Source organism: Dermacentor albipictus, chromosome 3, assembly GCF_038994185.2.
Source record: "Dermacentor albipictus isolate Rhodes 1998 colony chromosome 3, USDA_Dalb.pri_finalv2, whole genome shotgun sequence".
Taxonomy (NCBI): Eukaryota; Metazoa; Arthropoda; class Arachnida; order Ixodida; family Ixodidae; genus Dermacentor; species Dermacentor albipictus.
The window spans coordinates 143,367,488-143,381,183 of record NC_091823.1 but is presented as its reverse complement, the minus strand read 5'-3'; the positions used below and the strand labels follow the sequence as shown (position 1 = coordinate 143,381,183).

The 13,696-nt window shown below is 44.9% G+C and overlaps 1 protein-coding gene across 2 annotated transcripts in view; it reads right to left on the bottom strand.

The window, feature by feature from the left end:
• Window positions 1–7,619: 7,619 nt before the first annotated feature.
• The window catches only part of LOC135905329 (syntaxin-7-like), a 44,003-nt gene continuing 37,926 nt past the window's right edge, over window positions 7,620–13,696 (bottom strand). The window contains exon 8 of one of the 2 annotated variants that reach the window (XM_065436362.2): window positions 7,620–10,383. In XM_065436362.2, the coding sequence (XP_065292434.1) occupies window positions 10,040–10,383 (344 nt within the window). In that variant the 3' untranslated portion in view covers window positions 7,620–10,039. The remainder of the gene's footprint in view (window positions 10,384–13,696) is intronic. The other variant, XM_065436363.2, reaches the window with a different exon arrangement.

Here is a 13,696-nt window from a genome sequence, read left to right as displayed (position 1 = left end):
ATGAGGTGGTCTACGTGGATGCAGCGGAATATACGTCAGGCTCCCGTATGGCCCTGGCGGTAGCCGACAATCGAGCAAAGCTTCTAACCTCCATTTCAATCATCACCAATTCCACCACAGAGGCAGAAGAGGGAGCCATCGCGCTTGCTCTCATCTCTTCATCTGCCACCAAAATTATCACTGACTCCAAATCCGCCATTCTCAACTATGCCAATGGCTACATATCCCGCACCGCTGCGCGCTTACTACGCTCCTGGCAGCCCCGGCGCCGCATAACGCTAATCTGGACGCCAGCACATGCTGGCCTCCCCGGCAACGAGGAGGCTCACTCCTTCGCCCGAGGTCTCACATTCCGGGCAGTGGGAGCCGAGCCCCCTCTACGGGCCGGGGAGTGCCTGCTCTCCTTCCGTGATATTCTCTCGTACTACCGGGACAAACGAAGGCAATACACACCCCCAGCCCCATCCCTCACCATAGAGCAGGCCGCACACTGGCGTCGACTACAAACTCGGACTGCTCCATACCCCATACTACTACATGCCAGATACCCAGACCAATTCCCCTCAACATGCAAACTTTGCGACAAACCAGGAGACTTCCTGCACACCCTCCTCACGTGCCCCACCTTCCCTCATCCCCCATCACCTGCCGTGGCGGTGTCTTACTGGGAGACTCTTCTGACCTGCACTTCCGCTCAAGACCAGTGCCGGATCATCTCCAGTGCAATAAGAAGGATTGCGCTTCAAGGACTCTCCTTTGCTTTGTAAGGGTGCCCCCTCATAGTAAGGGAGCACTCAAGTGCCATGTAGGGGGCTTCGCCCCCACCATTCACATCATTGGCAATAAATGTTTCTACCACCACCACCACTTCGCATTCACCCCCAACCTATAATCGCCGTTACCCGCGACAGAGGGCGCTACGTGCGCGGCTTGAAGCTGCAGTGCACGAGGCCTTAGGTTACCCGTGACAATCTTCGAAAGACGGTATATGGGCAACTTCCGACGCAATTTTTTTCAAGTCAATGTATTCACATCCATATCAATGTATTCACATCCATATTCATATCAATGTACAATTACATCCATATCAATCAATGTATTCACATCCATATTCTTTCATACTTTCATGATAATATGGTTTCACGGCCGCCAGGAGTACATGCAATACCGCAAATATATATCAGGATAGCTTGCACCATGTTCATTGCACATAATCATCAGACACCTGCGCACTCATTTGCTAACTAAATTTATACATGGGCTCAATTGGACGTTTGGGCATAAGAAAATATTTAGGGCAACTTCATTTGCTTAAAGTTCATAGTCTGGTGTGTATATCCGTGTGAAATCCTACACACAGGATGTCCATCAATGTACAAAATCTAAGGTTCAGAAAAATTGCATTACAGTCGAATTTCGTTAACCTGTTCATGCTTACTTCAAACTTTCGGTTTATTCGAACTGACTCTGTGGTCCCGTCAAAGTTATGTGTATTCTAGTGGGCGAAAACCTCCAACAATTCGAACGCGTGCGCATTTGCGACGGTTAATTCGAACATACTGCGCTCCGACAATGCCCTCAGCAGTGCGCCAAATCACGTACGCGGCAGCACCTCCGACCAGCATTCCTCTGGCTCCGCCAAGAGGGGAAGAGCTTAAAACTTCTTAATACTGCGCGCAAAAAAAAAGAAAAACACGGGGGACATTTGTGCGCAGGCGTATGCAGGCGCATATCAGCGATTGCGTCTGTTAATGACGGGTGTCCCGTACAGTCAACGAGCGATTTTCCGGACCCCCAATTTTTCGGGTGTGCCCGATAATTCGGACGCCTTCATGGCACCGTCATATTTGTACCTCATAAAATCAGTGTGTAAGAACGTCTGAAATTTAGGACGCAGCGAACCTTCGCCGCCCGATTTTCCGGACTTTCTGTGCGAAACGGCATTAATCGAACCTACCACCACCGCCATCTCGATTATCTCGCCGCTTCGAGCCGGAGCTCTCGCACGTAGATCCGCCGGCAGCTGTAGCATAGAGAAAGGAATATTGAACAAGAGCGGACACTCGGCGAAAATTGGAAACAGGAAACACGTCACGCTATACTTTTAACATCGACGAATTGGGGTCGCGAGCATCGAGAAAAAGAAGAATGTGAAATGAGATTAACAGCAATTGTTTAATTTATTTTATTCTTTCCCGGAAAAATTAAAAATATCTGCGTATAAATTAAGTTAAACTTTGCGGCTTACTTCCGTTGCCTAGCGACAGGCGAACCGGCGAATGACGAGGCAGATGTTTGCGTCATTCGTCAGACACGCCGCCTTTTATTCCTTTCTCTATGGCTGTAGCAACACCAGTGGCGTAGCAACAGGGGGGGCCGGGGGGCCGTGGGCCCCGGGTGCAAGGGGCCAGTGAGGGGGGGGGGGGGGGTGTCATATACGTCTGAAGGCACCCCTCTTTCCGCCGGCTACACCCGGGGAGGGGGGTGACAGAAGACCTATGGGCCCCGGGTGCCAGACGACCTAGCTACGCCACTGAGCAACACCGCGGCAACGCTAGGCCAAGCTACTTCGACGTTTGCTACCAAGCTTCTTGCTGTTCACTGCCGTGTTTTTAACTGAAATAATTCGCCGCTGTTAGCAATGGAACTGAGTCCACCTTTGTAATCCTCGCCAATGGCTTCGGAGCGCGTAAGGCATAACGCGTTGCACAACGCCGGTTTCCGAAAGTCAGCTGCGCCCCAATACGGCAGCGTCAGACGGTGAAGCATACCAAACGTTAGAAACGGCAATTGTCACGAGACTTGGTATATGTTTCCTTTATTTATACACGTGTGCACCCGCCGTCTCCTATCACAGTACGAGCACGATACGGCTAATAAGGGTACTGACAGGTCTTTAGAGCTATGTCGTATGTGCCTGTGGCGATTTGAGCCCTCGGGGATACATCGCTCGATCCGGGGGGGTGCAAGAGGGCTGCAACCCAGGGCCTCACCTCGGACAGTAGGAGAAAGGGGCCCATTTATTCTGACCTGCTTAGTATATGGAACCATGGGCAACGGAACTTCGAGCGACACGTATGAAGTGGGAAGACCAGAACGAGCAGACGGGGCCCCCCGCTTAAACCTCCCCGATGAGCCTCCTTCTAATGACGAGCGCCAGGAAACAACACTGCAAGAACCGACTCACTTGTTTCCTGTTAGTTTGTCTTCAAATAATCGTGTTCTCACCCACAAAGTGTGCCTCGAAAGGACGAATGAGCCAGCTTCTCGTTGCGTCAACAGAGAAGTACAGACACCCCTGCAGCAAGAGGACGTTGTGAGATTCTCCGAAGTGCCCCTGCTAAGTGGTCGGACGTTATTACTGACAGCTTTCGGAGTGTATGCCTTGAGAAAGGGCCATTGTATTTTCAAAATCGGGCAGAAAATTTTCCGTCTTCCGAAAGGCAATACAAAACCTCATAAACGCTATATGTCACCTCATCTTTTCGTGCAAAAGGCTGTAAATGGGGAGGCGTACGAGTGACACTGGTTAATGTACTCGGAGTCCAAAGGTTCCATTTACTGTTTCATGTGCAAGCTATTTTCTATTTCAAGCTACCCCAGTGCTTTCACCACGCATAGCTTTTCTGACTGGAAAAGAGCAGAAGAAAAGTTTTGCACACATGAAAATAGCGTCGAGCACCGGAACCACGAGGCAGCATGGCTCACCCGCTCTAACTCGAGCAGCACAATTGACAAGGAGCTGGTTAAGCATCTTGTCACTGAGACCGCTTACTGGACAGAGGTGTTAAAGCGCGTAGTCGTAGTTAGGCTTCTAGCTGTGCGCAACCGAGTATTTAGGGGCAGTGAGGAGATTTTTGATTCACCGAGAAATGGCAATTATATGGGAGTGCTTGAGGCCACTGCCAAGTCTGATCCCTTTCTAGAGGAGCACATCAAACACTACGGAAACAAAGGAAAAGGTCACCCATCGTATCTGTCAAAAACCATTTGTGATGAATTTATCGAGCATATGGCAAAGGCTGTCAAGAAACGTCTCGTTGACAAGTGAAACGTGCAAGATACCTCTCTTTTAAGCGTTGATTTGACTCCAGACCTTACTCACGTTGATCAGCCGTCAGTTGTTTTACGATACTATTTAAATGGGAAAGTGTACGAACGCTTTCTTGGAATTGCTGCAATTGAATCGCATACTGGCTTTTATCTTCTCGATACCGTGATGTCCCTCTTGACGAAAAATTGCATCTCAATTGATGATTGTGGGGGCCCAGCTTATGATAATGCGAGTAATATGTCAGAAAAATACAAAAGACTGCAAGCTCAAATCAAACACCTGAACGAATTGCCGGTCTACGTCCCATGTGCTGGCCATTCACAAAACTTATTTGGCATGTGTAGTGTTGACAGTTGCCTTGTGGAAGTCAAATTTTTCACTGTAATTCAGAGACTGTATGTGTTCTTTGCTGCCTCACCTAAGCAATGGTGGTATCTTTTGCACAGCATCGGCGAAACTGGCCAGCAGCTTCTTTTGAAAAGTCTCTCTGAGACTAGGTAGTCAAGACACACTGAATCATGTAAGGTCATTCTGAAAAATTTAATTGCAGTCTTTTGTTGCCTTGAAGCTATATCAAAGATCGGGGAGGAAAACGGTGACACTAGGAATGAAGCACTCTCTCTCTTCAAGAAAATGACAAAACTAGAGACTGCATTTATGGCGATTTCCTGGAGTGAAATCTTGCAGCGCTTTGACAAAACGAGCGTAGCACTTCAGAAACCAGGCCTAGACATTTCAACTGCTGTAGACCTGCTGAGCTCTCTAGAAGGCTTTGTTAATTCTTTGCGACCTCTCTTTGATACCTTCGAAGAGAGAGCGCGCACGCTAAGTACCAATCAATGTTATCAGGATGAGGGCAAACGCATAGTTTTGAGTAAGCACCCGGACGGAAAAAGCGACAGTGCGCTACAAGGTAGAAAAAAGTTCATCGTAGAGACCTACAATGTTGTACTTGACAGTCCAGACTCTGCTTTGCGAGTGCAAAAAGATTGTCTACACTAAACTCTGCAAAAGGTTCGGATTCTTAAAATTGCTGACAGACGCTGGGAGCGAGGCGTCCCTGGCAGAGCAGGCTGAGAAGTTGGCGAAAACCTGCAAAAATGATTTGGAGCCAGCATTTTCCGCTGAAATCGCTCAGTTGGCGAACTTTCTGCACAACTCTGAGCCAGGACACGAGTCCCCTGGGAATAATGAAGTCGCTGCACGAAAGAAAGCTTACTGATGTGTTTCCAAACCTTTCTTTTCCTTTGCAAATGTACTTAAGCATACCTGTTGCAAACTGTGAGACCGAACGATCGCTTTCCAAGTTGTCGCTGATAAAAAATCACCTTCGTTCGAGCCGCCTTGAAGACAAGGTGAACTCGCTTGCTATCATGTCCAGTGAAAGCGACCTCCTCCATGATCTATGCTTCAAACAGACTATATCTGATTTCACCAAAGCGGAGGTGCGAAAGATGCCATTTTAAAAGAGGACTGTTTGCGCTATACGTGAATAGTTCCAATAAGTTCGCTGTGTCGCCTACCAGCCTCCACGTTGCCAATGAAACGCTGAGCTGTGTAATTCAAGATATGCAAATCTTCATTGTTCGTCTCTTGTTTGTTCTTCTCGATATTTAGCATGCTTATAAAGAACTGTATATTTGTTGTTTTTGATAGTGCCACATTTATTTGGTGCCGTCCTTGCTTGTCTTACCTTTAACGAAAATATTTTCAAATAATGTTTTGTAATTACAGTTGGTAATTTTCATCTGTATTCTAGTGCATTTTTATGGTGTTTGTATTTCTTTAAGTATTGTATATATCTATTGCATATTTATAGAGTAACGTGTATAACGATTACTAGTCTGATGCTTGAATTTTAATAAAGAATGTTTTGGATACAACCATGCATCTCCTCACGGGATTATACTTAGTGATGCAGACAAAGCCTAGCTTCAGAAGGATCGACATCTGAGCTGTGTTGCCTTTTCTACGTTCTCGTTCATCTTGAGTCACTAAACTTTTCCTTAAAGCCTAGCCTTTGCTGAAAACGGAATGCAGATTAATCACAAAGTGATCATATGTGTTGGTGTTTACAATAGCACGTGTTTCAAGCATGTTTTCTTGTTTTCCTTATAATAATAATTACAATAATAATAATCCCGTTGATCGCTCTTCGTTTTTTTAATTTGGTGGAATTAAAATGAAACATGGCATATTTCCAGTTGTGTATCAGGCGACACGGAGGGGGGGGGGGGGTCAGTATAGGCAATGGGGGGCCTGCATGTGCATTAGCCCAGGGCCCCTGTTTCTCTTAATCCGGCCCTGCGGGGACAGCAAAAGGCATGCATTAATTTTTTCGGACTTTGTCGCGGCCCCCTAGGAAGTCCGAAAAGTCGAACGTTGACTGTGATTTGTGAACACGTGCAGCTAAATCTTCTGGAACTTCCAACTCATGCTTTAGCTCAGTGCACATGCACCACTGCAGCCAAGTCTTCCATTCAATCATCATCATCATCAGCCTGGTTACGCCCACTGCAGGGCAAAGGCCTCTCCCATATTTCTCCAACTACCCCGGTCATGTACTAATTGTGGCCACATGTTGTCCCTGCAAACTTTTTCAATTCAAACATTCAATAAGCTTCCTTTATTTCGAACAAATTTTCGGGCCCCTTCGAGTTAGAATTATTGCGATTTGACTGTACAATCAAACCTCTCCGCTTGAAGTTTTACGAACTTCTCACTGCTGTGTGTGCACTTAAATACGGAACTATCCCAAGCAGAGTGGCATAAGACCACACTTGGTGTGAAATGTGAAGCAGGAAAACCACACTTGACAGCCCTGCACAACGTACACAGTGAAACTTTGCTTTTCTTTGTGTGAACCTGTACAGGCAAAGATCACCGGAAAGGCCAGTCTACAAGGTGGCGGCATATCCTAGGGACTGTGGTTGCATCACATGACCGCAACCGAAAGACGAGGCAGTAGCCAACAGGCATCATCAGAACTTGCCGTTGTCATGTCGTCCCTACAGAGTCCAGCTTTGTTTCAGTGCAGTTTTACAAGCTTCCAAAGTGTTAGAGTACACGCCCCACATCACTATGGTCCTTTTCAGTGGAGCACGGGCGGTGGGATTTAAGGGTTGTAATAACACCTCCCTCACTTTTATCCTTCCCTGGAAGGTCCTCCTCTTAAAAGTCACAATGATTTTCATGCCAGAATTTCCCCTTCCAATAGAAATTCTGGGAGTGCTAATGGCTCTTTCAGAGCATTATAGCTTTTAACAAAATACCACTTAATTATGAAGCATTTCATTGCCTGTGGTGGATCTTTTTCTGCCCCATTTAAGCTTTGCTCAACTGGGACTTTGTGAAGTGGACCCATAGCACAGTGCACACGCATTTTTGCGCACCAGCCCGATCGGAATTCAGTTGCTGCAGCGAGGAACCAAACCCTCAACCTCTTGCAAGGCAGCAACACACCACAGCCACTCAACCACTGCAGCGGGTCTGTGCTAACTTTGGCCAAAAATGCGAGTCGCTGCTGGCAAAGCTGACGAACAGCAGGAAACAAGACGAGTCAGCATTTAGTAGCAAACACAACATACAAGCAATCCTTTATTATACAGCATGCAACGCATACAAATCAACAGGTTCAAGTAATATACATGTACTATATAAAAAAAAAGGTAAGAAGGAGGTGGACGGTAAATCCACATGCCCGTTTTTGTGAAACTGTTTTGAGGCATGCGTAACAAAGGCTTGGCCAGCAGTTTGATGAGGGAAAGGAAAGAAAAGAAGGGAGGCAAAATTCAGCTATAGCAAAGACTCGACAAGCTTCTTGGAGGAGGCCGTAGAAAAGTAGCACACATTGAATGCAGTTTTGTTCAGCATCAGAGAAAACAAGTCCAACGAATGAACAGCCGCATATCAGTGATCAGTGTTTTTTTTTTTTAAATCACAGCTGGTAGAGGAACTAGTACTAATACTGAGCATTTTTACCTTCATGTTGTATACATTACAGTCAGAAGAAAAACAGCAGGAACGCCAGTTTCACATTTCTGCTTCAAAGACCACTCAGCGTGGTGTCCACTCTGCTCCGTACAGAAAAAAACTTTACAGGAGTGTTTGCTACTAACAAATCGGATACCACACTGCTTGCTTTCTTTCTTGAAGCTGCTTTGGTTCTCTTGCAATAGTGACTGCACAGAGCTTCATGCTGTTTCACTAGAGATGCAGTTGTTTGACCACTGTGGAAGTTATGGGTAGCCCAAACTTTTTCAATGATCTGGCTCAGTTAAGAAAAGAAAGCGCTTTGCAGGTTCTATTACTGCTTTTTGTGGTTCCATGGTTTCCTAAAGATTTCCTTAGAGCGTAGCCGAGCCTCACTACAACAAACAAGTGACAAATTATTGGATATAACAAACCAAATTCAAAATATGCTTGGTCATGCCTTACTTCAGTGAGTCCTGGTTTATGGAACCCAAACATGCAGAATCCAACACAGTATCAGTATACGTACTGAAGCAAAACATTGTTTCCAAGTGGCTTAAGATATGTATTCTAGCAGCAAAAATGTCAAATATCTCAGCAAGAGTAACTTGAAATGGGCCATTCTAAACTTGTGAGCACTTATTGGCTACTTAAAGGGTAAGCTCAGCTTGGGTACTGATGTCCGACTATACTATACAAATGGTTTTGTTTTCCAAATGTATGACTGTTTTAAAAGAGTCGTACGATCGAAGTTAACGGCTAAGTGAGGCAAATCGTTGCTATAACAAGAATGTGCAATGACAAATTAACTTCAACATGGTCAATGGAAGCCAGAAGGACGATGTTTAAACAAATACACATACCAACCATTTTTCCCGCGCTGCCTTAGCAGGTCTCCCTCTAGTAACATTAGTATTAAACTCCATGCTTCAAATGTCAGTTTAAATGCCTTGCAGTTCTCTTTATTTGATCTCTCTTTATGAGCCCATTGCCCCACTTGGAGCAAAGAAGATATTGTGTTTGCCTGTCATTTCTTTGACCTGCGTCGATGCATCGTCCAGGTTTTCTCTCTCACTTGTGCAATTCGCAACCATGCATGGAAAAAAACCAAGAAGGAGAGAACATGCAAGCCTTTACCTCCCTTTGCTGCCATCTTTTATCATATATCATATAAGCTGTTTGTCGTGACCTAAAACCTTCCGAGTCGTGACAACCAGTTTTGAGCCCGCATGCTTTGCTCAATATGGCACTTGCATCCTGCATCCTGCACATCTTCCCATTAAGCATCCAGGTAACAGTGCAATCATTGAAAGTAGTGGTCAGTCACATCCAAACACTAAGTAGACCTATAAAGAAAAGTTGATTGATTGGTTAAAATGACTCGGCTCCTGATTGGCTGCATGTTTGAGTGACGCTTGAGTGGGAAAATGTGCAGCTCTGCACAACGAAAACGATCACTCTAATAGCGTGAAGAAGCGTCGCTGAACTGCGGAACAAAACGTTGGTCCCGCAAGTCTGAACAGGTAAGGAGGAAGCCTGTCCTCGATAGCCTCAAGGCATAAAGGACCAATATGTCAGGGTATCAAGCACAGTACCGTTGTCATGTCAATTAAATAAGTACTACACCTACAGTAGCACAGTGCTCAAAGAACCAGTTTATCAAGGCTTATTAAAAGTTGGATGCCGCATGTGTGCCTTCAGCATCGGGCTAACGTGCTGGTGAGTCCAGCAAAGGACCTTCCATATCTTGAGACCTCAAGAAGTCACAAGTGCCAATGGCGTGAATTTCGGTTCCAGCCCAGCCCAATGCTAGAAGTAGGCTTTCCACAGACTGTGTGAACATCATTTGCCGTCACTGAAATGATCTGCGAGCCAAAATGTGTAGGATCCCAAACAGCATGTCAGTGGCTCTTGTTAATAGTAGTACTCAGCGATGTCAACAAACAGCGAGAAACTTTTCCCTGGCTATAGTCTTTGGGTTTTGCTGTAAACGGTGAACATTTAACTGCTACGTCACCCTCTGGTTAACAGAACTCGAGATGCCCGCGACGACTTGAGCCGCGTATAGGGGGCACATGACAAAGATTTTCTGTCTGTCTTCCTTAGACAAATGCACACATGAAACATAGACCTCGCGATTTTCACCGAGAATGCATCCATAGCGTATGTTTCGCTACGATTACCACCAGTAACATTTGAAAAACAACATGTGCGTGCACAGTGCAGGCAACAGTGGAGGCTGGCCATAGTTGGTGCTGGTGGGACTACTTGATGGAGAAGTAGATGACCAGGGCAACTACAGCAGCCACCACAACCACGAGAACGAGCAGACAGCAGGTCTTTCGTCGGTACTTCCTCTGTAGGAAGAAGAAAAGCAAATTGTCACTTTGGCACTGTTGACAGATAGCACCTATAGACAGGGCATCCTAACAGTCCCATCACTTTGAATCATAGAAATAGTTTAAGTGCCTCTTTCATTCTTAAGTGCAGTAAACTATTAAAATATGGGGTTAACATCCTGAAACTGCACAATGGGCTATGAGGGACATTATAGTGAAGGGCTCCAAATGAATTCAGACTACCATTGGTTACTGAATGTGCATGTAAGTCTAGTAGATACATGTTTTTGCATTTCACCACCATCGAAATGTGGCCATGGCCGCCGAGATTCAAACTCATGACCTCAGGTCCTCCTGCATTTTTAAAGGACCCCTCACCAGGTTTGGGCATTGCAAGCCGACACGTTATGTAGATCACCAGGTGGCAATCACATCTTCAATATATCAAACCGCTGCACCTCACGAAAACAGCTGAAATTTCAAATAGAAGTCCTCATGTCCTACCTCTCGAGGGAGCCCCACTTCAAGCCATAGAGCTAAGGTCGCATGGACAAATGAGTCTACGAAAAACGGACTGCCTGCAATGTCACCAACCAGGGCACCTGATTGTGGTATATCAACCGATGCAGAAAGTGCAATATATACTTTGACTAAGAGTGCATCACGCAACAAAAAGAGGAAAAGAAAAGGAGGCGAGGCTGGCGATGTAATGTGATGTGATCCCTTGGCTGCGGTGCTGGAGGAGGCAGGGAACGAATGTCAGTTGTGGACGTTATACCCTTTCCACACGGGCACAGAAAATGACCTTAACTGGCTAATGCCTTAAACTTGAATGTCATTCGTGGGATGCCACACAGACATGCCTAATGCCATTAATGCTTACTGCCATTTGCGACGCAGTGCATTCTCGTAACTCACTTTGCCATCAAATGCGTACTCTCGTTCCCAATGTCTCCACATTCTGACGTGACTAAACAAATTATTAGTGAAGAACAATTAATATATTATTCACTTTCATTAAAAAATTGCTCTTTCTCGCGGCGCAGTGCATTCTTACAATTATTACAACTCACTTGGTCATACAATGCGTACTGTTGTTTAATATTTATTTTTTTTTATTTATTAGTACCTCAAAGGCCCCATTGAAGGGGTATTACATGAGGGGGTGGAATTTCAGCAGTACATTTTTTCTATGGATGATCTGAATGATGATGAGTCGATCTGATCAACGATGGCGTTTGGCAGGTCATTCCAGTCCCTTGCTGTATGGACGAAAAATGATGACAGATGCGCAGAAGTGCGAGCAGGGGGCTATGTTGTTCAGATGCCTGGCTGAGGAACACCAAGTATGTATGGTGTTGTGTATCAAGCTCCATTTTGTTTTTCTGCCTTAAGCTGTACGATACTCTGGAAACTTTACCCACCATTGTACGAACTAAGTTCACCTTTGATGGCACCAAATCAGCTCTGAACGATGTGAAAAAACTACTAATCTGAGTAAAGTAAGCTAAGCAAAATCAATGTGATAATCACACGACAGCTCTCTTTATTTATAGCGCAGCAGTGACAGTGAAATGCATTGAAGCACCCGAGCAGTTGTTATACTATATATAACATTGGTTAAGTGCTTGAATTCATTTCACTATCGCTGTTTAAAGGAGTGCACAAGCACACACACACACACATATTACCAAATTGTTGTACATTGTAGCGCTGTGTAACAGACTTGCAAAGAGCATTAGTTCTATGGCGTTGACGGTGGCACTGGGAGAAATTCAAATAATCAAGCAGGTCTGACAATTTAGTCAGTGACTTATTTTCCTCTATGTCGAATCGTTTTTTACAGTTTTACTTTGTCTGCTCTATGCAAAAGCCATGGGTCCTCAGACCTTTCAACGTTTGTAAATTTAGACAGATGCAAGCATCCCAGTCTCATGCTTCGATCATCAGATACGCGCAATAGTTTGGTCATGTTTCGCACATGTGGAGTCCTTGAAAAATGTTGTTTTGGTTATAGGATGCTACCGCCTACAGTGTGGATATTTGCGACTCTGGCGACTTACACTATAAGCAGTCTATGCTGTGTACGAATTTGTTAGAAAAAAAAAAGAGGAAAGGAAACATCGACAAGAGTGGTTTAGAAGGGATATGACCACATCAAAGTGGTGTTGCCAAGTGTTTTTTTTTGTTGTTGTTTTGATTTGATATTTGGCGAGTATCACAATGTTTGCATCTTTTCAAATCAATCTGCAGCCACAGCAGTAATATGCTCCTTTACTTCAACGAACACTGCACTATACGTGCACCTGCTGATGGTTCCTTGGTTTTACTACTTACATTGTTGTCATGCTACAGATAATTGAAAGCAGTTGTTATTTATTTACAAGTTCCTCAATTGTCTGGATGTCCAACAGCAAAACATACACAAGCCTCACTCGTATCACCAAACAAGCTCTGCACAAAACTTCATATTTCACTTTGTTCAAAAATAAGAAAACATTCTATTCTATCTATACTTGGAGCTTGTCTTTCTCGAATTACACATATTCAATTAGATTTGGGAATTTTGCTATTCGAGTGCCCACAGTAATGAAACAAATACGTGAGAACATAAAAAATATTGAGTGTTAGTCTGTCAGCGTGTCAAGATGCTGCTTGATGAAGATTTTGCCACATCTTGTTGCTGTTGGTTGACATGTGAAGCGCAACCCCGTGACTAGCATGAAGATAGTGATTTTCAAAATAAGGTGTCAGAAGTTGGCACCAGGTACACCCAGTTCATTTTTTGCTTACCCGTGTCCACTAATGTGCTACATTTAGTGCTGCTCTTAATGTCCCTGCGATTTGTCTCATCTACTCCCTGCACCATGTTCTGCTCCATTCCTTTTCTTTTTCAGCCTCCTCTATACTGCGCACATGCTGCCTAGACACTGGAACCGCCGAAACATTAGGCAAAAAAAGCAGAAGGCACAAAATGCTGCTTTTCATGAAAAAGCATCGGCAAGGTTATTGTAGTTGAACACTCACAACGAGAAGGTCTTCAGCAAGCACTTATTGGATGCTGCATCCGCTTGTCCACTAGTGACGATGAACAGCGTTGAAGCAGCATTGTTTTTGAAGAAAACATTAACACAGCGGTGAGAGGGCTCTTTTTACAATACATAAAGTGCAACACAAATGGCCTGGGCCAGACTCGCAAAACGACCCTTTTATATAGCCTGTCTGTACAACATCTGCATAGCTTATATTCACTGCAGGATGATGACTTCTTCAAGTGATCTTCATACACCCCTATCTTGTGCCAGCTAATTTCACCTTATTTCTGTTAATT